A 20,609-nucleotide genomic window follows, 5' to 3' on the forward strand; every position below is an offset into this window, starting at 1 on the left:
CTTGTTCTCTTTTTCTAAATGTTGGTCAGACTGTGTGTTTTGTTAGACATCAGCTGCCTGCTGCAAGGTAGGAGCTGTTGAAAGAGGGGATGAACAAGTGCTTGTATTTCCCTCTATTTTTCTCCACCTCCCATACCACCTCTCCTTCCACTTTTTTAAAGACCTTTTCATCCTCTTATTTTCTCACCCTTTCCCTTTACCCTCTGTTTTGCTTCCTCCTCTTTCTTTTCCTTTTTTTCTTAATTTTTTTGCCCATCATACTTTTTCCACCACATAGTTGGATTAATCTTCTTGTTTTCCTCCCTCTCATTGCCCAAATTGCTTTTTATGATACACAGTCTTGACACTGCTTCCTCTCTCTCCCAGGTTGCACGTACAATCACCAACATGCAGCAGCAGATCCAGCAGCACCAACGTCAGCTGTACCAAGCGCTGCTGATGAAGCAGCAGCAACTTCCCTCTCATTCCTCCTCCACTTCCTCCTCCTCCGCTGGTCTGCATCCCCCCGGTGGCCCTATCGGAGGCCATGGTTCCGGCAAATCAACCCTGGACCCGTACACAGGCCCACACCAGGCTCCGGGCCTAGCCGACACACTGCACACCAAAGAGCCACCGTCTTCACCCAACGCCTACAGCACCTATCCTCTCTGTGAGTCTGGGATGGGGACAACACAAAGTTGTAAAGAATTGTTTGGCTAAAATGTAGTGTGCTTGTTGAGAGTATGCTTTTTCCTCTGCTCATTCCATAGAATTGGCATTGCTTTTTACCTTCAAATAGATATTTTATAAAAGACCAGGGAATCCTAAGTATTTTTGTTACATTAAGGCATGGGAAGAAGATGTAAGATAAATGTATTTTTTCAGAATAACATGTCATTGTGTTTTTTTACTTTTCCAGTAGACAGAGATAGACAAAAAAGACTGTATGATCAAACAAACCTCCAAAGATTTAGGTCCTGAGCAATAAAACAGGCTTTAGACGCTGTGATTACCTTAAATCTTGCTTTTAAGATCCTTATCTTTGTCTTGTATGTTCATGCTTGTGCTAGCTGTAATGTTACTAGAATTTTCCACACAGCGTGTCACAAGGTGCGTTTTAGGATTTGGTGGACTAGCGCTAGACTAAATAGATGTTTTACAGACTGTACAAATGTTAACCTGCCTTCTTTTAAGTTCCAAATTTCTTCAAAATTTTAGAACTGATGGTGCACTGTAAACCTCATTGGCCATGTTGTTCTTTCTCACAAGCAACCATAGCAACACTCAACACTTCGCTAACCAACTGAATTGCATATTATGACTACATTTAAAAGATTGCATTTGTGTGTGTGTGTGTGTGTGTGTGTGTGTGTAGCTGGACTCAATCCAAACATGAATGTAAACTGCATGGAGGTTGGGGGTTTGTCCCTAAAGGAGCCCCCTCAGCCCCAATCCCGCCTGTCCCAGTGGACACACTCCAACTCCATGGACAGCCTCTCTGGCAATTCCTCAAACATGGAGAACAACCTCAATAAGCACGGTATGTCAAAGAAAAACAAAGGCCTCATACAAGGACTGGTAGAGGGGGAGTAAAATGTCCATGCAGGTCTCTAAAGCGGAACAAATAATGAATTTGGGTGATTAGGTTCAGTTTATTCTCTTATTGTCTTATTTTCTTTGCACATGCTAGGTGCCATATCTGCTGCCTCTAACCTGGGCCCCCCTGGGAACCCCCCCAGCTGGAGGACTCTTACAGCCCTTACAATCTCATGTCCAGCTCTGAGTCCCCCAACAGCCCCCTGGTGCCCCCGGACAGCTGGGGTCAGGGCAAGAGCCCCAATGAAAAGATCTCCAACGGGAGCAACATTAACTGGCCCCCAGGTAAGGAGAAAATGCAAACAAATTACCATTAAAGCATCTACACATCAACACACACAGGTGTTTTCACAAATGTTTCCTAATTGAATCTTTTCTACTTTCTCTGTTATCATTCACATTGGTAGATGCAGTTATGTAAATTCATTTAAATCCCACCGTAGCTTCAACCTACCTAGATGTCTAATCCTGCAGAGTAATTGAAAACAACTGTGTGGTTGTGCAGTGCCGTTTAATGTATTTGTCAATAGTGATACTGGCAGTTACTGATAACATTAACAATGTCTATGTTCTGTTCAACTGTCACAGTAAGTCATGACAGAGAGACAGCATGCACAACACCAGGACCCTGAGACTGAAGCAGCTAAATGGACATTATTAATGTTTTTCCTATTGTGACATGTCAAAATGTCTTGTGAGTCTGATTCATTATCCTCAGCAAGAACAACTGCCACTGTAATAGCAACTATTGGGGATCCATATAAAAAGTATTCATACTCATTTTCACGCTGTATGTAAAATCTATACAAGTCCAAAATACAATGCTAAAGGTTTTACTACAATATGAAAAAAAAAGAGGAACTGACTAGTTCATATTTTCTGCACCAGTTCTATCAGCCTATGAATAAAAACAGGCTTGTGTGAATTACTTAAACTGTGGGAAAGTCATGAGATGGCAAAAAGTTCCTCAAGATCTAATCTTTTTGCTTTCAAAAACCCTTAATAAAGTGGTTTTATTTTAATGCTCCATTAGAGTTCTGCCCGGGTGTTCCATGGAAGGGCCTTCAGAACATCGACCCTGAAAATGACCCCAACATGACGCCTGGCAGCGTCCCCAGCGGTCCCACTATCAACACCAACATTCACGACGTCAATCGATACCTGTTGCGGGACAGAAACGGAGGTAAGAACAGAAGTAAAGCCACAAATATTAATTTAGGAAAACTAGTAGTCCTAAACCAAAAACATGCTATATTTAGTAAATCAGAATTATTTTAAATTGATATTTACTGTGCTTACCCATGTTACTATCTATACTACACCACAGGTGCCAGTATCATGTGGTTGTACTGATGCATACATAAATTTCCTTGTTTCTCTTTCTCTCTGTCTCTGGTCACAACACTGGCACCTCTACAATCATATAGCCACTTCCCCAGCTCCGCCACTTCAGAATGGCTCTCTGCCTCAAACCAGCAGTGACTGGCCTGTCAGTGGCTACTCTAGCTCTTTCAGTCTGTTGTCCTCTGATGGAGACAGCTCAGGTACACATCCAGAGTATCTTCCCTCCATGTGTGGACCTGCCAAACCTCTCCTCATCCAAATGGGAGCCCTGATCAGCATTTAGTCTTAGGCTCCCTACTACTATCCTGAACCTTACCCAACCCCTGAACTGTGTACCCTTCTTTTACTCCTAAACTTGTGCTCTCAGTGCCTTTAGACAACACCTGTACCAATACTAAAACAACAACCTCACTTGAGTGTGACCTTCAACCATCTGTGCTTCTTTAACCCAACCCCCCCAAAAAAACAATGCCTCACCCCTGCCGGTCTTGACATCAGACACACCCTGTGTTTGTGTGCGTGGGTGTGTGTTTTCCTGTCTGTGCTTTATGATTAAAACAACATTTTTACTTTGTGAATATTTCATTTGACATGTGATTCTTAAAATATGCTTTTTCGAGACACTTTGTTTGTGCATTTACACAAATTCTGAAGGAAAAGCAGTACTTGATGAATTTGAACTTCTTAATGTTTGACATAGTTTCTACTTTCACTTCAGCAAGTATGTGTGTCTACTTTAACATTCTTTGGTATTTTGATTGCATTTACTTTGACTGCAGAAGGATTTCAGGTAGATGCAGTGCTCATTGTTAGTGCACAAGTATGCCACTTTTTTTGCATGTTTTGGTGTAGAATTATTGTAGAATTATTTGGTGGATAAAATGATATTATGGAAACATTAAGACCCACTGAAGGTATAGTTGGCATTAGCTAAACCAGTAAGGGGATCATGAACTTAAATGCCTTGTTGGAAGCCCGTAACTAATTATCTTTGTCTGTTACTTTGTCTGTCCTCCTCTATCTCCCCACCCTCTCTCCATGTAAAGGTAAACTGTCTGACATGAAGTCCACCTGGTCCCCTGGGCCCATCTCTCAGAGTCAAGCCTCTCTGTCCCATGAGCTGTGGAAAGTCCCTCAGGGGCAGCGCAGCAACGCAGCCCCTTCCCGGCCCCCGCCAGGCCTCACCAACAACAAGCCCTCTTCCACCTGGGGTGGAAACTCACTGGGCCTGTCCCAAGGCTGGAGTGGTTCCTACTCCTCTGGTGAGCACTCTTCTCTAAACTACAATACCCTCATTTCTCTTAGCAACGCTTGTTGGAACTGACTTGAATTTTCACCTGCAATTTCAACTGAATTTCAAAGCACTATGTTGTAAGAAAGAAATAATTGGTTAATGTTGCATCTTTTTGTGTTGGTTGGCCACATACATTCTATACCTGGGTAACATTGCTAAGTCCGTTGACACTTTGAGGTGACACCTGAGACTACTCCTTACCAGGAGTAGATCTCCTACAAATACTGTATATTGAGAGCATTACAATCTCTAGTCCTATAACAAAAGCCCAGTTCAGACCAAATATTCACAACAAGACGAGTTGAAACATGCAACTACTTGCAATGTTCAGGTCTAGAACGTTCTAAAACCTGCCACCTACCAGTGAGACAAGGCGAGACAGTGTATCATCTCCATTGCAACAACTCTCTGTACTTCCATTTTAACTTTTTATTTTTCAGGCTTTTTTCCATAGCTGGATTTGACTTTAGCTTTATCACACTCGCTCTGTCTCTCTCTCTCTCTCTTTCTGTCTCTTTTTCTTTCTCTCATGCGCTAGTTGAGCCTCCGTCCAAAACTTTTTGTCGACCAGCTGACAGTTTCTAAGTAACTTTGCCAGTGTACTTTGCATAAGTTAATTGGCTGTTGAAACAGGTGACGTGTCTTACGTTCTAAAACCAGCTGCTGGCGACTTGACGAGCTGAGTCGCAGACCAGAAGAGATGGGCCAGTTCACACAACTGCAGCGTTTACCTGCAACGTTCTAAAACTGTTCCGTATCGTCGCAAATCTTTGGTCTGAGCTGGGCTTAAGGAAGAAGTGGCTGTAATGACTTTTTCTGAGATGCAAAAGTAATTTATTGACCTGGTATTTACAATGAGATTAAATAAATGAGTTTCAACATAGCCTTGAATTGAAGACAACTTTCACCAAAGTGAAAGCAATATATTTTGATCTATGATGTGTTTCACATCCAGCAAACACAGACGTGACTGAAGATGTGTAGGTGTGCCAAAGTTCACAGCTGCGACTGTGTGCTGACAGCACTAAAGGTTGAGTGAACACACCCTGCTAAACTGACATCTTGAGGTTTACCGGCTCTGCGAAAAGCCTCATTTAAACATCATACATGTGACCTTGTTTTGATATAACACGTCTAAGTTCATGCAGATTGAAGAGAAAAATATACTTGTAGTAGTGTAGGCAAGAATCGTGTGTGGAAATATGTAAATAACAGTTGGTGGAAGGTTGCTGTGGTTTGAAAAGTTAAACTCTGACCTCGGCCAAGAGCTCCAGGTCCCTCTTGAAAAAAAACAATCTAATGGCTGAAAAAACCACAAATGATTTCATAGGAAGGTATAGTTCGAATAGTAACACTTTTAGAGTTCTGTTATAAGGGTACTGTTGTGAGTGTAGTGTGAAAAAAAATGCTTGTTATTCAAAGATCATTTTATCGTGACAAACTCTGCAGCTTTCCCACTTTGGTTTCCTTGTTACACCTAATACTTAACATTATATTGACTTTTCTGTCACAGAGGGAACCACCTGGAGTACCGACAGCTCCAACAGGACCAGCAGCTGGCTGGTGCTGAGGAATCTCACCCCCCAGGTATGTAATTCTGCTAGACAGAAGCCACTGTGTATTATGAGTAAGGCTGGAATTCAAAGATAGATCTGGTCATGGATGGTTTCTATGTCTAAAACAACTTATCTGATGGCTTAGGGGGTAGGATAGTTAAAATGTAGCAAATATGGGCCTGCACTTTTAGTTGCAAAGCACTTGACGTAGAAAGAATATACATATAAACATATTCAGCAGATGGAATATAAGTACATTTCACAAAAAGAAAGAAAACAATTAAATTCAAAAGTAGAGTATGGATAAATACAGTATAATGTCAAATAAAGATATTGACTGAAATCTTCTGTTGTGCTCCAGATTGATGGTTCAACTCTACGGACCCTGTGCATGCAGCACGGCCCCCTGATCACATTCCACCTCAACCTGACCCAGGGGAACGCTGTGGTGCGTTACAGCTCCAAGGACGAGGCCGCAAAGGCCCAGAAGTCTCTGCACATGTAAGCCTCAGCAAAGTCTCCTACATCATTCAACCTGGGTATAGCAAACATAAAGTATGGAAACATTCATAGTTCCTCAACTTCCGATGCCTATTTTTTATATTAAAGTGAAGCAGCGATTATGGAGAAAGAAAATGGGCAACACTCAGGGAAAACCTAATGTTCCTGGTTTCTTAACGGTATTTTCCCATGCTGAGAACACTTCAGCTTTTTGGAGTGTAGATAGTGTTATTTTTGTATCTCGGCAGTCACATGGAAGAGGACGTGGTGAGTCATGCGTCAGTCAGCTGTATTGTAATATAACAGTCATTGTAATAATCAAAATGAAATGGTAGGAAACACCAGCGCAGATCCAGTCTGGGGGCACATTAGCTATTGCTATTAGCTATATAGTGTCTGATGCCCTAATTTTACTTTACTAATAGTAGCAGCTACTGCAGCGTGTTGTCATGGAAACAAAATGCAAGATATGTGACCCACTTTTCATTATCAGCAGCACAAAATGTGGTTATGGCAGGGAACAAAAAAAGCATAAAAGTGTAGTTAAGGCCTAAAAATCAGTATTTTGTGCTTAAAGAGTGTCAGTTATATGCTGTCCCATTTTTACTGAAAGCACACATTTTCATAATATGAAAAATAAGAGTTCCTTATTTCTGGTTGAATTGTCAATATAGGACTTATGATTTACTATTCTGTCCTCTGCAAGGTGTGTGCTTGGAAACACCACCATCCTCGCAGAGTTTGCTGGCGAGGAGGAGGTGAACCGCTTCTTTGCACAAGGCCAGTCGCTGGGGACCAACACCACTAGCTGGCAAGCCAACCCGGGAACCAATCAAAACCGGATGGGCGGGGCAGCACAGTCCCACTCTATTGGCCAGTGGAGCAGCGGTGGAGGCGGAGGCAAGCCCAGTGGAGGCGACCTACTGTGGGGTGGTGTGCCCCAATACTCCAGCCTGTGGGGACCACCGAGCGGAGAGGACACCCGTGTGATTGGGAGCCCCACACCTATTAACACCCTGCTGCCTGGAGATCTGCTGAGTGGGGAGTCCATGTAGGATGACGCCACCATACACTAACCAACCAACCAACCCACCACCATGTCATGTAAGCCATCGGTGGAGGGTGGGGTGAAAAAAAAAAAAAAAAAAAATTCAATATAAACAGGAGCAAAACCCAAGCAAATCATGTGGCGATAATCAGTATCAATTTGAACTTTTTTGAACTGTGAATTGTGAAACAGAAGGCCGGGTCCCAACCACACAGACTACAGACTCCAGTTCTTCTGTTTTGCTTTTGTCCCTTTTTTGTTTGGTTTACCTTTATGGAGGAGAAAAAGCTATATTGTTTTTCCTTTTTAACATTTTTTGAAATGCATAATATAAAACAAACTGAAATGAGACACAACACAAAGAAACCTTTTAAGTGTTTTTAGTTTTTTCCATAAGTATACATGACATTCTGTGTGAAGTGTTTTTAGGAGAAGCAATCAAAGCTGCCATCTGAGACTTTCCTTTTACCTCCCCCCACCAAAAAAAAAATCATCCCAAAATAAGACTTAAAACGACCATTCCCAGCATGTCCATGGCCAACGATGTGGTTCAAAGACCTTTACTAGTTATGTTGATGTTTGTTACTCAGCACTAATATTAGCCTTAAGTGCTCTCTGGCCCAGGTCCTCCCCAAGCCGCCTTTTTTAGTTTGTTTTGTAACTGAAGAAATAGCTGAAATCTTGCACAGTTTCACCTCTGAGCCAGCAAGTGGTACAGGACATGACTGGTGACCAACTCTGTCACTGGGCAGTAAGAAGGCCTGGCCATGCAACTGGCCCTACCAATCATCAGCTTAATTATTTTGAATTGTATTCTCAAAGGGATTGACACAGCTATTAAATGTTTTTTTTTTTAGACCCAAGCGCATTTTTTTTATATCTATCAAAACATATAAGCTGAGATAAGATTATTTGTCAACCTTGCTGCGTGTCTCCGTTTCCGTACATGTCTACGTATGTCCGGTGGCACCTAATCATTGACGTCTGCAAGCCCAGATCCTTCTGGTCACCTTCAACCCAGTCGCCCGCTGGTGCTTTGTTGAATTTTCTATTGTCAGATTTGTTATGAAGCCCAGCTGTCTGTATGGTCAGCCAGTTTTCGGAGGGGAAAAAAGGACACAATTTCACCTTCATGTGACAGTTACATTGTGCAATATACAACATAGACCTTTCTTCCGTCCATACTCTGTCCACCGGAGCTGGTTTCTCTTTTGTTTTGTTTTTTGATTGTTGCTGTTTGCAGCAAAAGACTTTGGAACTCAACACCCCCCCCCCCCCCCCCCCCCTTCAAAACTTGGATTCCCTCCAGGCCGCCAATTCCCCTGAAGCTGTTGGGAAAACTCTGCAAAGAGGAAGAAGCAACTGTTGAACTGTGCATGCAGCAAACTGTACTAAAGAGTGACACTGGGTACACAATAATGCACACTTCCTCTCTGCGTGCCACAGCCACACCCAACAGAGACTGAATCTACAGCGGGATTGGATGGTTCTGGGTATCTGGCACAATACCAAATAAGAGGGGCTCCTCCTAATGCAGTAGACCTACGAGTGTTCCTTGCGTTTGGTACTGTACAAACAAAAGAGACTAAGACTTTTATAAATTCAAAGGGTTTTATCATAGCACTTATGAAGAGCAAATCGCTTCAACTGCAATCCAATAAATCAAAAAAGGAGCAGCATAAACATTGAAAACGTCAACAAAAAAAATAATGCTCTTTTATGTACTATATCTATTCCTTGGAAATGTGTCGGACGTTTTTTCCTCTGGTAGCAGCAGGATGAAGGGAAACAAAACTGAAATGTACCATTGGACTTTGGGGAAAACTTCAGTTTATTATTATTTTTCTTTCCTTCTTTGAACAACATCAAAGTGAATATCACTGTTACTCCAAATGTTTAGCCTTGTTCTGTTTGGAGGCACTAGACTTGCAAGGTCAGCTGTCTCTGACACCCGCTGGCCAGCCAGTGGGTAAGTGGAGTGGGGGAGGGGGAGTGTCCACTGAGTGCCTCTCTGCTGTGGCCCTCAGGGTGTCAAGCGGCAGCCCCATAGCACAGCGCTTCCTCCCGGGCTCCACTTGACCCTCCCTCAGTCTGGCAAGAAATGCATTTCCTCCAAGACTGGCCAATCGCGGCTCTCCGCAACACACGGCATCTCCATCGGGGTGCCAGCCACCACTCGACCCTGCTGTCGTCCTGCCCTCTCCCCCATCTCTCAGTTCTTTGACACAAAGATCACTTTAGCTGGAAGATGTAATAGTCATATTTCTGGAATTTTTGCCAGTGTACTTTTTATTTTTTTGGAGAAGATCATTTTGACTTTATTTTTTTCAACGTGTTATGATGTAATTTTTGTCTACATGCAGTGGTCTAAAAAATACTGGCTGCTGAACTAGCCCTTCACTGTTCATATGCAGAAACACTTTGGTCAGAGGTGCCTCTGTATGTTCATCCTGTGTATTGAATGCAAAACGAGGATCAATACGACAGAGCGTTATTGATTGTCTATTTGTTTTTAACTGATCATGCTTTTGTGTTTGACAGTATTCTGTAGTATTTCCAGGTAGTATCTTGAGATGTGTAAAAAAAAAAAAAAAAAATAGGGTGACTCAGACGGGGGGTGTGGGTGTTTGTTGCTCCAAGCTGCTCCGCCTGCCCGCAGGCTGTCCCCCCCTTGCCCTTTGCCTAGCTGCTACCCTATAGCCTCCTCTCCTTCTTCACCTCAACCAGACCCAGTAGCCCTCCCCTGACCAGGCACCAACAGGCCCTCCTATCTGTTTCTATGCAAAAGACTAGAGGCTGGGGCCCTTTACAGCACGCCGAACCTGACTTCGGAAAGAGCACTCCTCCCAGAGCTTGGCAAACCCTAACCCTCGTCCCCTGTGCACTTCTGTCAGCACTTCAGAATGGCTGCTGTTTCTGTGCAGTCAGGCTAAGCCACCAGAACACTGTCATATACTAAAGTCCGAACACTTTATCAAAGGTCAGCCTTTCTCTCTGCGCTGAAGACACTTCTGTCCAGCTTGATCTCAGGGTAGGGGAGTAAATGATACCAAGTATGAGATGCAGCTCTCCATTATCTGTAATTTCTACTGTGAGAGCAAAGTCTTAAATTAAAAGACCATCTGCGCAACAATATGTACGGACCTCATGCCTCGAACCTAATCCTAATTGGAAGGGAAAAGGCTTGTATTGAATCCTTTTCTCAAAATGGAGGCTATCGTTACTGTTCCGGGGGCCCATTATTGCGTGTTAAAGTTGCCAACGTAATGTGCCAATATAAATTTGCTGTGTCATACTGTATCTTTATGGAGAGCACTTCTGTTTCCAGTTTGGAGGAGCTTTGATAACCTTTGCAGAGGGTGCAGTGGGGGACAGGAGGGATCAAACAAATGGGCGGCAGCATCACACCCTTAAATGACTGAGATGTTTTTTTTATGCTTTTGTGGGGAATGCCCCATGCTAAGGAGAAAATCTTTACTCAGTTGGGGGTTCCAGTTTGCTACAGTGCACAGTTGATGATGGGTAATCCCGGGTACATATTTTTTTAAAACCAAAAATGAAATCGCATTTTAACGTCATTTTTATGAAGTTTGACATGAAAATCTTAAAAATGCTAAAAAATCTAAGTGAAAAAAAAAGATCTATAATATGTTAAAGCTCTGCACTTCTAGCTGAAACGTCTCCGGTAATCAGCCTCTACTACCACCATCTAAAGGAGTAGACTGGTGGCCGGGGTGCCTTTTTGTGGATGCTGTATTTATCTCGTTTTTATGTTTGTGTCCTGCTCAAAGCAGGCCTTCTGAACTGTACATTTCCACAGACCCAGATGGCTTGGGCCCACTGTATCAGCCTCACTCTCCTTACTCTGCATCAGCAGGAGGAGAGGGGCACATTTCAAGAGGTACACAGTCTTAAGAACATTTTAAAAAAAAGTTTTAAAAAAAATCTTAAAAAAATAAACAAGAAAACGGGAAAAGGCTACCTTTCAGGACTTGCAGTCCTGCAGCACACAAGCAAAAATCACTATTGCCTGTTTCTGTAACTGCCTTGATCCAAGCTCAGACAGACCCAATAGCCGAGGACCTCCCAGCATCCTGTACTAACTGGAGAACCCCGACAGTGAAGGGGGTTTCCCATGCTGCACCAGCATCGAGAGGTTCTCCTCTCTACAGCTCTGTTCTAGATTACAGTATATATGTATACACTACATATATCTATCTATATATATATATATATATATATATATATATATATATATATACTGTGAGTTGGGTGTGTGGTATCACCTCTTCAGACTTCTTGGATCGTAACCTCTGAAACTTTTAATTTTTGTTTGAAAGGTCTTGGTTTAATACAACTGAAAAATGAGCAATATGTATTTTCCCCGCAAATAAGTGATACGAAGGAAAGAATTTGGGTCGGGTGTAAACTGATACTTGATTGATTGAAAGCTAAGTCTTTCTCATATGGAGATGGATATGCACGTTCTGATTTTGATGACATATTACAGTACTTTGAAGTGCTTGTACTGTATATATGTGCATTTGTTTAACTAAACTGTCTAAAAGCCCAACCCAACCAGTCGTTAAAAAAAAATCACAAACATATCAAAACAAGACAAAATATTGAACTCAAATACTTGAATCATGGAGCACCAATAATGTAATGTGAAGTTATTCTTTTTTGTTCTTTCCATCTGACAGGTACACTTAGGGGCTTTTAGAGAATATTAAAACATGTATTGCAGTAACATACAAAATCTTTGAGAAAAAATGCAAAAGTCCTCTTAGATGTGTGCTTGAAAGTCAGATGTTTGTATGAATGTGTGCACAAGAAACTGTGTGTACCAGGCACATGGCCTGCTGTTATGATCCACTCAGTATGTTATATTTTGTCTGTTTTTCTTTTTTGTTCTGTCAAAAAAAATTCTGATGGACATTGTTATTATCTTCTAACGTTGCACTGAGTGTCTTCTACCCCTCACTCAGCTAATCGTAGATAAACGAGTCTAAGTACGGAGGGGAGATGGTGACAATTCATGTGTACATGTTTACTCAAGGACTTAATGGATTTTTTTTCATTCTATCTGTAAAAAGTTTATCTACCTTATAGTGGCTTTTATTGTGGAATAATCCAATACAAGGATTATCATTGAGTACTGCACCATTTTGTTCCAACTATACAAAAAAATGGAGAAAAAAACAAAAAATGTAAAAGTCTAAAAAAAACTACAAAACTAAAAAAGGGGAAAAAATACAGAACTGTGGCCATAGATAGCTGTAGAAGGACTATGTAGTAATCCCTATGTTAACTTCATGGAGAAATGGAAAGGGATAATGTGTGGGAGGTGAGTTTGTTACAAGACTCATTTCAGAGGTGCCTATCTTTTCTGTTTGTGTTTGTTTTTAGTTTTATTTTTTTGCGGAAGCCACCTGTCGTTTACAAGCATTTAATTTGTCTGAAGTTCAAGGAAATGGGAATTTATGACAGGAATGTTGTAAATAAAAAAAGACAAATTTCATCTTCCATCAAATATGGACATGAAAATCTTGCAAAATGAAGATTTATGCTACTTTAAGAACTCTGGGATAGATCAGTGTTGTCATATTTCAATTTTTAAGTTCTCTTTTAGTATCGACAGACTATCTCTGTATGTATTGATTTGTGATTTTATGTTTCCTGTAAGCGACGCAGTTTGCTCACTATCTTGCACACTCATAAAAGATGTGGATTTTGTCTCAGGAAGGCCAGGGTTCCAGATACCAACTCCATCATTTCTAGGTTTAATGTTTGTGTGGGGGGAAAAAAGCAACCGAAAACAATTCAACACCAAGCAAGCACTGAAGGTCATGAGTTTAACAGAATATAGAGTTTACCATTGTTTCTTTAAAGCAACAACAAACGTTTGTAGCAAGTTATATATTTACCAAATAAGACTGAGAATCAACTTTGAAAAAAGTGGAGTGCTTTACATGTGAAATCTAAGTAGAATTGCTTTACATTTAAAATGATCAATGGTTTGATTGTCAAAAAGACCGAAAATGCATTTGTATGGGGTTTTTTTTCCATCCTGTAGTCAAGGAGCTTTGTGCAAGAAGATTTTTTGTTTGTTTGTTTTTAATCATCTCTCCTGTCTGTTAACATGTCTGTTAACATGTCTGTTCCTGTGACAGGTATTTCAATAGTTCAGAGATTTCTTAACATGTAACAGATGGTTTTTAGAGGCAGGTTTAAAGTGGAGGAATAAAGCTGGTTTTTAAAGGATCATGATCTATGCACAAGTGGGAGGGAAGAGTCCAAGCCCAGCTGCTGTACTGCGGGCGTTTGTCGACTCAGACTCTGGGGTTCAGGGTTTGTTGTAGGGTTGTTCTTGTTTTGTCTCTTGCTCAACTTTCTTCCACTCTACTTCCCCCTTCTCTCCTCCTCATCATTGTCATCTAATGTTTTAGCAAAACTTTACGTTTTTTGCCATGCTGTGTAATCCTTAACCAATGAGCGCTTATCCTGCTAAAGCACTGTGGGTCGTACTGAGAGAAAAAAAGCCCATGACTTTTACGGCTGTCAGTTTTATAAAGGGGAGGAGGGTGGGTGGGGGAATGGGGGTACTTTGCCTTTCTCTTTACTTTAAAAAAAAAAAGAAAAAAAAATTAAGGAAAAATGTCTGTAACTGAAATACAAAGTCGTGGCTTTTAATGTTGTTCTTTTTTCTCCTCATAGAATGTGATTGTTAAGGACATGCACCGAAAAAAAAGTTTCCATGGATTATGGAGCTTCTTTCGGACTATATTAATAAATTACAAATTTTCTTGGCTGTACTGGGTGTCTTGTCCCTTTTTTTTTTTTTTTAATGGTTTCCTAGTTTCACCTGTTTTTGTGTGATTTTGAAGTAATTTTATAATTTTAATGCATGTTGAATGTGTGCAGTAGAGACACAGAAGTGAATGTTTATCCGTTTGGGTGGGAGATATGTTAGTACATACAGTGAGATGACAGGAAATGTCCCAAAACTAGTCATGGTAAAGTATGTCCTCAAAAAAAGGACATTAAAGGTCATGGTGTGGAACGTCATAAAATACTTCAAAAAAGGTTGTTAAAAAATTCTGTATAAAATATCATTAAAATGTAATAAAAAGTCAGATTATATATATATATATATATATAAATGTTTAAAGTCATAATACAGTAAAAAAATAAAGGTAAATGTATGTTGGGAAAAAATCATGAATAAAATCCTAGCATAGTATGTCGTAAAGAACTTTGTAAATATAGTATGTCGTAAAAAATAACTAAGAAAGTGGATAAAGCATGTCATAGTATGGTATATCAAAAAACTTCATAGAGACACAGTATAGTATGTCATAGTCATAGTATAGTATGTCATAAAAAAGCTTCATAAAGTCATAGTATCGTATGTCCAAAAAACTTAATGAAGTTGTATATTTTGTCATAAAAATGTCAGAATGTCATAAATGACGTAGGAAAGTCATTAGTATGGTGTTGAAAAAATATAGTTATAGAATGTCAGGAGATTCAAGAGATTTTATTTGTCACAAAAATACAAGTACAGTACATATAGTGAAATGTGTAAGCAGTGCACAATTCAATTACAAGAAATTGTGTAGGTTTTTTATGTGGTGTCACACTTGCTTTTTATTTATCAATTTTTTTAAAGGTTATTTTTTTGGCAGACCTTTATTATGTATAGGACGGACAGGAAATGGTGAGAGAGAGAGGAGGAGACCTGCAGCAAGGGGCTGCAGGTTGAAGTTGAACCCCCGTCCGCTGCATCAAGGACCTTCAGCCTCTTTACGTGGGGTGCCTGCTCTAACCACTGTTCCACCAGCCGTCCCTATTTATATATTTTTTAATTGTTCAGACTAAAGAACAATAAAATGAAATCAAAAAATGGTTTACAAAACTCCACAGGGTATCTTTACTTTGCTGAAAAGGTCAAAAACAGTCAACATTAACAAAGGTTCTTAAGGGCAAAATACAAACACTAACACTCCAATATACATGATTTTTTAAAAATAGTACAAGGATAATCTTTCGGGGGGAAAGCTGTGGGAGAAACATCACAGTGGTAATTGGCGTCCAGTAAGTTTACCAGTGACAAAGGTCTAATATTTCATTTCAAAGACTCACTCCTGAGGACCCCTATGGGGCTTTCGTAATGGTTTTCAGGGCAGGATTTCTTCACAGAGCAGTTTCTGTACTCAGAGGCCTCCATTTCCTCCAGATGGCGGGGTGCCAGTTTTCGACTGACATGCTGCAATCCGGTCATCTCCTCATATATGGGGGCCTGAGGGTGTGACTTGACACTGCGGCGTGCTTTACCCTGATGTTCATCAAAACAGGAGGAAAACAAATCAGTGACGGGAACAAACAGAGTTAACACACTTTCGATTTCCTGTCAAAATCAGAGTTAGTCATTTTCTGTCGAGGCAACAACTTTAAAAGGAAGTTCTAACCAAGTCTAATAATCACTAAAATACGTTGGACTGTAACTTAAAAAAAAACCCAACAAGCCCACAAATCATAAAAAAAACAACTTTAAGACTCAACTAAAAAGAAGAATAAGGCTTTCACCACCTTCCTCACTGAATAAAAAGAACATGCTGACAACTGACAGCAACAAGTTATGAAACTAGTGCGGTTATGTGGTTAGCTGCAGAGGAACTCTCTGGTACGCTCAACATGCAGGTGCTGTTAGCTGTGATAAGATATTTTCCCCCTCAACTCTTGCGTAGTGTAAGAGCAGTGCATTTTATGTCACAAGTCTGCTCACTTTATAAATCACCACAAATCCAAGGAGAAGGAGAAGAAGGAGAACCCCCACAGCTGAGGACAACGCATAAAGCAGAGTGGAGTAGTTGGAGCAGCCACACTGATCACCTGTAAAGAAGCAGAGATAAATATTCACCGCTGCTGCAGGACAAAAACACTCCTGAGGGACAACACTGACACCACCACTGCATTGCATTTCCCGCCTCTGAAACGTACATGTACATTCATATAATATTTTAAGGTAAACACAACAAAAGCAATACAGGTTAGTACCAGCGTAAGTGGTCAAAAGACAACTCGAATACAATGTGTTCAGTGGAATTGAAACCGCTTCCTTCGAAACTTCCTTCGAAACTTCCTTCCTTGTTTAAGGCAGCTGTTCATAAGCAGGACAAATGCCTGTTATCGTAGCAAACAGGGGTTCTTATTGGTCTGATATTGTTAGGAGGTAATATGTAATATTTGCTTTGCTCAATGAAAGTGGGAAATGAGCGCAACAGCAAACACAAGACTCAAGAGAACTTGAATCAACTATTTTTAAATTAGAAGTCAACCCTCCTTAATTATATGAGAATATTCTATGGTCAAAATGGTGATAGTCAATATTAATATTATCAACAAATTAAAAAAACAAAACAATAATGTCCACCTCTTAACTTTTCCTGACCCCCTTGCCCCAAGCCCATTTTTCATTTACACAAAGACATAAATCATTACAAAACGGCCACAGTACCGGTAGTTACATTTGAGAATAATAAAAATACTAATAAAATAGTTTTGCATTGTATGCACCTTAAAATGTTGTGTATAGGCGTTAGACCACACAACCCATTATTATTGGCCCATTTTAATATACAACTAAATATTATACAATATCTACCTGCTCCAGGTACCCCCTGCTCCATCTCTCTTTTAGCTAAAATCTTTGGAGACTTCTGGACTAAATGATTGGCTACAGCAGGAATAAGATAAATACAACACTTGTTAGTCTACGAGCAATTCATTATTAATTTTGGTCTTTTTATGTGATTTAATGGATATATATATATATATATATATATATATATATATATATATATATATATATATATATATATATATATATATATATATATATATATATATATATATATATATATATATATATATATATATATATATATATATATATATATATATATATATCTACCCATTATGACTTAAAAATAATTTTAGTCTCTGAATGAATGGTTTATGGAACTGCGTTGCTTGACATTGCAGCTATAGTGGGACAGCTCCACACAATATCATCAGATAACGGACTGATTATACAAATTAAACACTTAAGATTTAAGTATGGGGGAAAAGAATGAATTTGTTTGTGATGTTTAGTATTGCCTCATGTTGTGCAAACACCCACAGAAAACGGAACCAGAAACAGAAAGAGGAGATAGAAATACATTTTTCATGCAGTACATCACCTGAATATACTCAATTCAAACCATTATTGAGAAGAAAAAAAACAATATAACAAAAACAATACTGCGAGACAGATTTGGCAAATATGAACATTAGTGGAATCTTCGCTGAAGTTATAGCCATTGTTATTATTATTTGAAGTTATGTTAGAAGAAGGCTGTCATCCTGAGACATCAGAGCTGGACTGATCAGACACCGACACGGAAGCAACAGCACAAATGAGAAACGCAAATTGGTGCAACAAAAGAACATCAACTTAGTAAGAAAAGTGATTTTCATTTTCAAAAACCTGAAAGTCAAAATGAAGTAACAAGAAGAAACCTGGCGATCAAGTCCCTGAGACATGACCCACCTTGAACAGAAACAAAGAACGCTTGTCTCCCTAGACTGGTGCTGGTGGCGGGCCCGCCACTCAGGAGCAGCTGGCAGCTGTACAGGGCGCTGTCGTCTGGCTGCAGCTGCTTTAGGGTGAGGTTGTAGGTGATGCCCCTGGGACCGGGCGCAGAGGAGAGCTGGACCCTCTCAACAGGGAACTGGGAGGAGGAGGCGGCAGATGGAGAGCTGCTGCTGTAGTGATGCTTTGAGTGGTACAACACCTCCACAGGTGCCCGGCCCCTCTGCCGCTTCAGATTCACCCCCTCAACGGCCAAGGCCTTCCCATGTGGGGGGAGACAGGGGATTACAGCCGAGCCCCCAGAACATGTCTCAACCAACCCTATATCCACCGACCCAGGAGCATCTCCAGAGGGGAAAGGGAATACATCTTAGAATATGACCCATGGAAAAACCCCATTTCCTCTGAATTGTCAAAATATTTTGGGAGGGTAAGCAGCTGTACGCTTGTTAGGAGTTCTCAGGTGATTATATGGTTATATATAATGCCACTACTATTACAGTAGTGGCAATATTGAGCCCATGTACTATAAATGTACCCAGAAAGGACTAAAATGATGCAAGAGAGACCTGAGGACAAAAAAGGGATAATGCCTGACAAGGTGTCCATTATCAGCAATGAATGGCCTCCCCATCATCCATTAATTCCTGTCAGGCTTTAGCCATTACGTTATAAAAGATACACTTTTGTGGACAGGAACTTCAGTGTATCCTAAAGTATAAATTCATATTATGTAACAAATTAACATAAAATCATCTACCATTAAAAGCATATTCATGGTGCTGTTATCACATGTACAGTATATACATTTACTAATTTGGGGGTTTATATCAATATTTATCATACTGTATATTGATGTGTTCAGGAAAAGGTCAATTTTCTCTTCCCTTAGTTAACAGGCTGTTGTTCTTTAAACGTTTAAAGAACAACAATTTTGAATTTTTATACAACTCTTAGCGCATGTCCTCTTCATCGAGCATAACATACTTTATATAATTAGCTAGCTCTTTAATTCACCCTCCAGTCCCACCATTTTCCTTCCGACTACAAATCACCTCCATTATTGAGAATCTTTGATATTTACAACCCTCTTTTAAATCATACCTTATTAGATAGTGATGCTTAGTGGGATCACTGCTGCTGAGCAAACAGCCGAACTAAATACATTTTCCAAATGCCAACCCCTTGCATGGCTTTATTGTTTTGTGGTAGTTTTGGAAAGTTTAACCTCATATGGGGGACAAACAGGTGAGTGGGATAAATTTTTTTAAAAAGAAACACTCACCGGCATTAACAAGGAGGAAGAATTCAGTCTTCCCACGTATTTGTTCGTCTTCAGATGTAGGGTTGGCCACAAGAAACTCACAGTAGTAGCGGTCTGTGTCACTGGCACTAAGCTGAGAGACAGTCAGATTCAGAGTGTGACTGCTTGGGTCTCCACTGACACTGATGCGGTTCTTGTCATCATCATTATTCAAAGTGAAGTCACTCTTGGTGTACATGAACAGCACTTCACTGGGATGCAGCCAGCTACGCTTCAGGTAGACACCAAAGGGCGAAAGGTTCCATTGCTCAACCGCACAGTGAAAAACAACAGATCCGCCCTCATTCCTCTCCAAGAACTGGATGTCACTGCACACTTGATTAAAACAAATAAATAAAAAAATACACATTTTTTTCGAGTAAATATACTGATTCTGATGATATACTTAAAGACATAAGTTGTTTTAAAAATAAAAGCAGCCATTTATCATGATACATTAGATTCTATTTCTAAAAAATGTCAAACAAACTGCTCTAAAAATATTTTAAATTGGGAGATGTGCAACCCCCTATTTTTTTAAATCCTATTTGGTTATCAGGCAACCAAACCATTCAATAAACCTGAGATGGCCAAAGTAAGAGTCAAGTTTTAGCGCTGAGAGTATAACCCAAAATACCACAACAAACTGCAGCCCCCTAAAAAAAGGCCAAAGGTAAATTAATCTGACAATTTTTTCACTGCGGTGCATTATATCGTGAAGTTTTCCTGTTATTTTGGCCATCCCCGGTATAAGAAATTGACTCCCAACGACTTCCCTCATACTTATTCTTATGCTCCAAGTACAATTCAAAATGGGCAAAAAGCAGCCAAATGATGAACTTACCAAATCGGGTCTGTGTGATGAACAGAGCCCACACACAAGCCAGGTACTGGACCCCAGTCATCTTTAATGATGTCAGAAGACACTAATTAAGATTCTGATGGAAGTGAGGCGTGATGTAAAACATGACAGAACACATGCAAGCACGCAGGACCGGATGACAAAAGTTTGGTTAACTGTAAATGAAACCATGAGGAACTTCACGAAGCTCCACCTTCAAACCTCAAGACTAACAAGAGGAACTAACCAACACAATGTGTTGGATCAGCTCATTTTAAGGCAGTATGGTATATCAATGTTGCATCTTTAAAAAGCAACAATATAACACAGCTGAGACAGAAGGTTGAGAATCAGATTAAGAAGTATCCAACAAGGGCCCTCAAGTTTTTTTTTCTGATTGTGTGTGTGTTTTTAGGCTTTTTGCATCATTCACATTTTTTTCTTTCTTCAAAATTTGCATTAATTGTGTCTCACATGCTTTGAAAAAAATAGTTTCCACTAACAAAAT

The 20,609-nt window shown here is 40.1% G+C and overlaps 2 protein-coding genes across 2 annotated transcripts in view; one reads left to right on the plus strand and one right to left on the minus strand.

The window, feature by feature from the left end:
- Positions 1–13,890, plus strand: part of tnrc6c2 (trinucleotide repeat containing adaptor 6C2) — a 55,836-nt gene extending 41,946 nt beyond the window's left edge. The window contains 9 exon segments of the mRNA XM_083937089.1: positions 367–649; positions 1,355–1,519; positions 1,670–1,710; positions 1,713–1,860; positions 2,609–2,758; positions 3,966–4,181; positions 5,727–5,800; positions 6,131–6,270; positions 6,977–13,890. Of these exon segments, the coding sequence (XP_083793215.1) occupies positions 367–649; positions 1,355–1,519; positions 1,670–1,710; positions 1,713–1,860; positions 2,609–2,758; positions 3,966–4,181; positions 5,727–5,800; positions 6,131–6,270; positions 6,977–7,325 (1,566 nt within the window). The 3' untranslated portion in view covers positions 7,326–13,890.
- A 952-nt stretch (positions 13,891–14,842) lies between these two features.
- On the minus strand, positions 14,843–20,245 carry cd7al (cd7 antigen-like). Its single transcript, XM_083936255.1, has 5 exons — positions 20,105–20,245; positions 19,243–19,596; positions 17,916–18,302; positions 16,107–16,213; positions 14,843–15,656 (listed from the first exon to the last, which is right to left on the minus strand). Exons 1-5 carry the CDS (start codon positions 20,163–20,165, stop codon positions 15,447–15,449), a joined length of 1,119 nt encoding a protein of 372 aa, XP_083792381.1. The 5' UTR covers positions 20,166–20,245; the 3' UTR covers positions 14,843–15,446.
- Between the last annotated feature and the right edge of the window lie 364 nt (positions 20,246–20,609).

Source organism: Echiichthys vipera (assembly GCF_963691815.1).
Source record: "Echiichthys vipera genome assembly, chromosome: 2".
NCBI classification, from domain to species: domain Eukaryota; kingdom Metazoa; phylum Chordata; class Actinopteri; order Perciformes; family Trachinidae; genus Echiichthys; species Echiichthys vipera.

Bases quoted from the DNA above. Each gene is read 5' to 3' on its own strand.
- cd7al (XM_083936255.1), bottom strand. From the start codon at position 20,165: ATGACTGGGGTCCAGTACCTGGCTTGTGTGTGGGCTCTGTTCATCACA. The intron at 19,597-20,104 runs GTAAGTTCATCA...GTTTTAATCAAG, and splicing joins CATCACACAGACCCGATTTG to TGTGCAGTGACATCCAGTTC. The intron at 18,303-19,242 runs GTGAGTGTTTCT...TCCCCTCTGGAG, and splicing joins CTTCCTCCTTGTTAATGCCG to ATGCTCCTGGGTCGGTGGAT.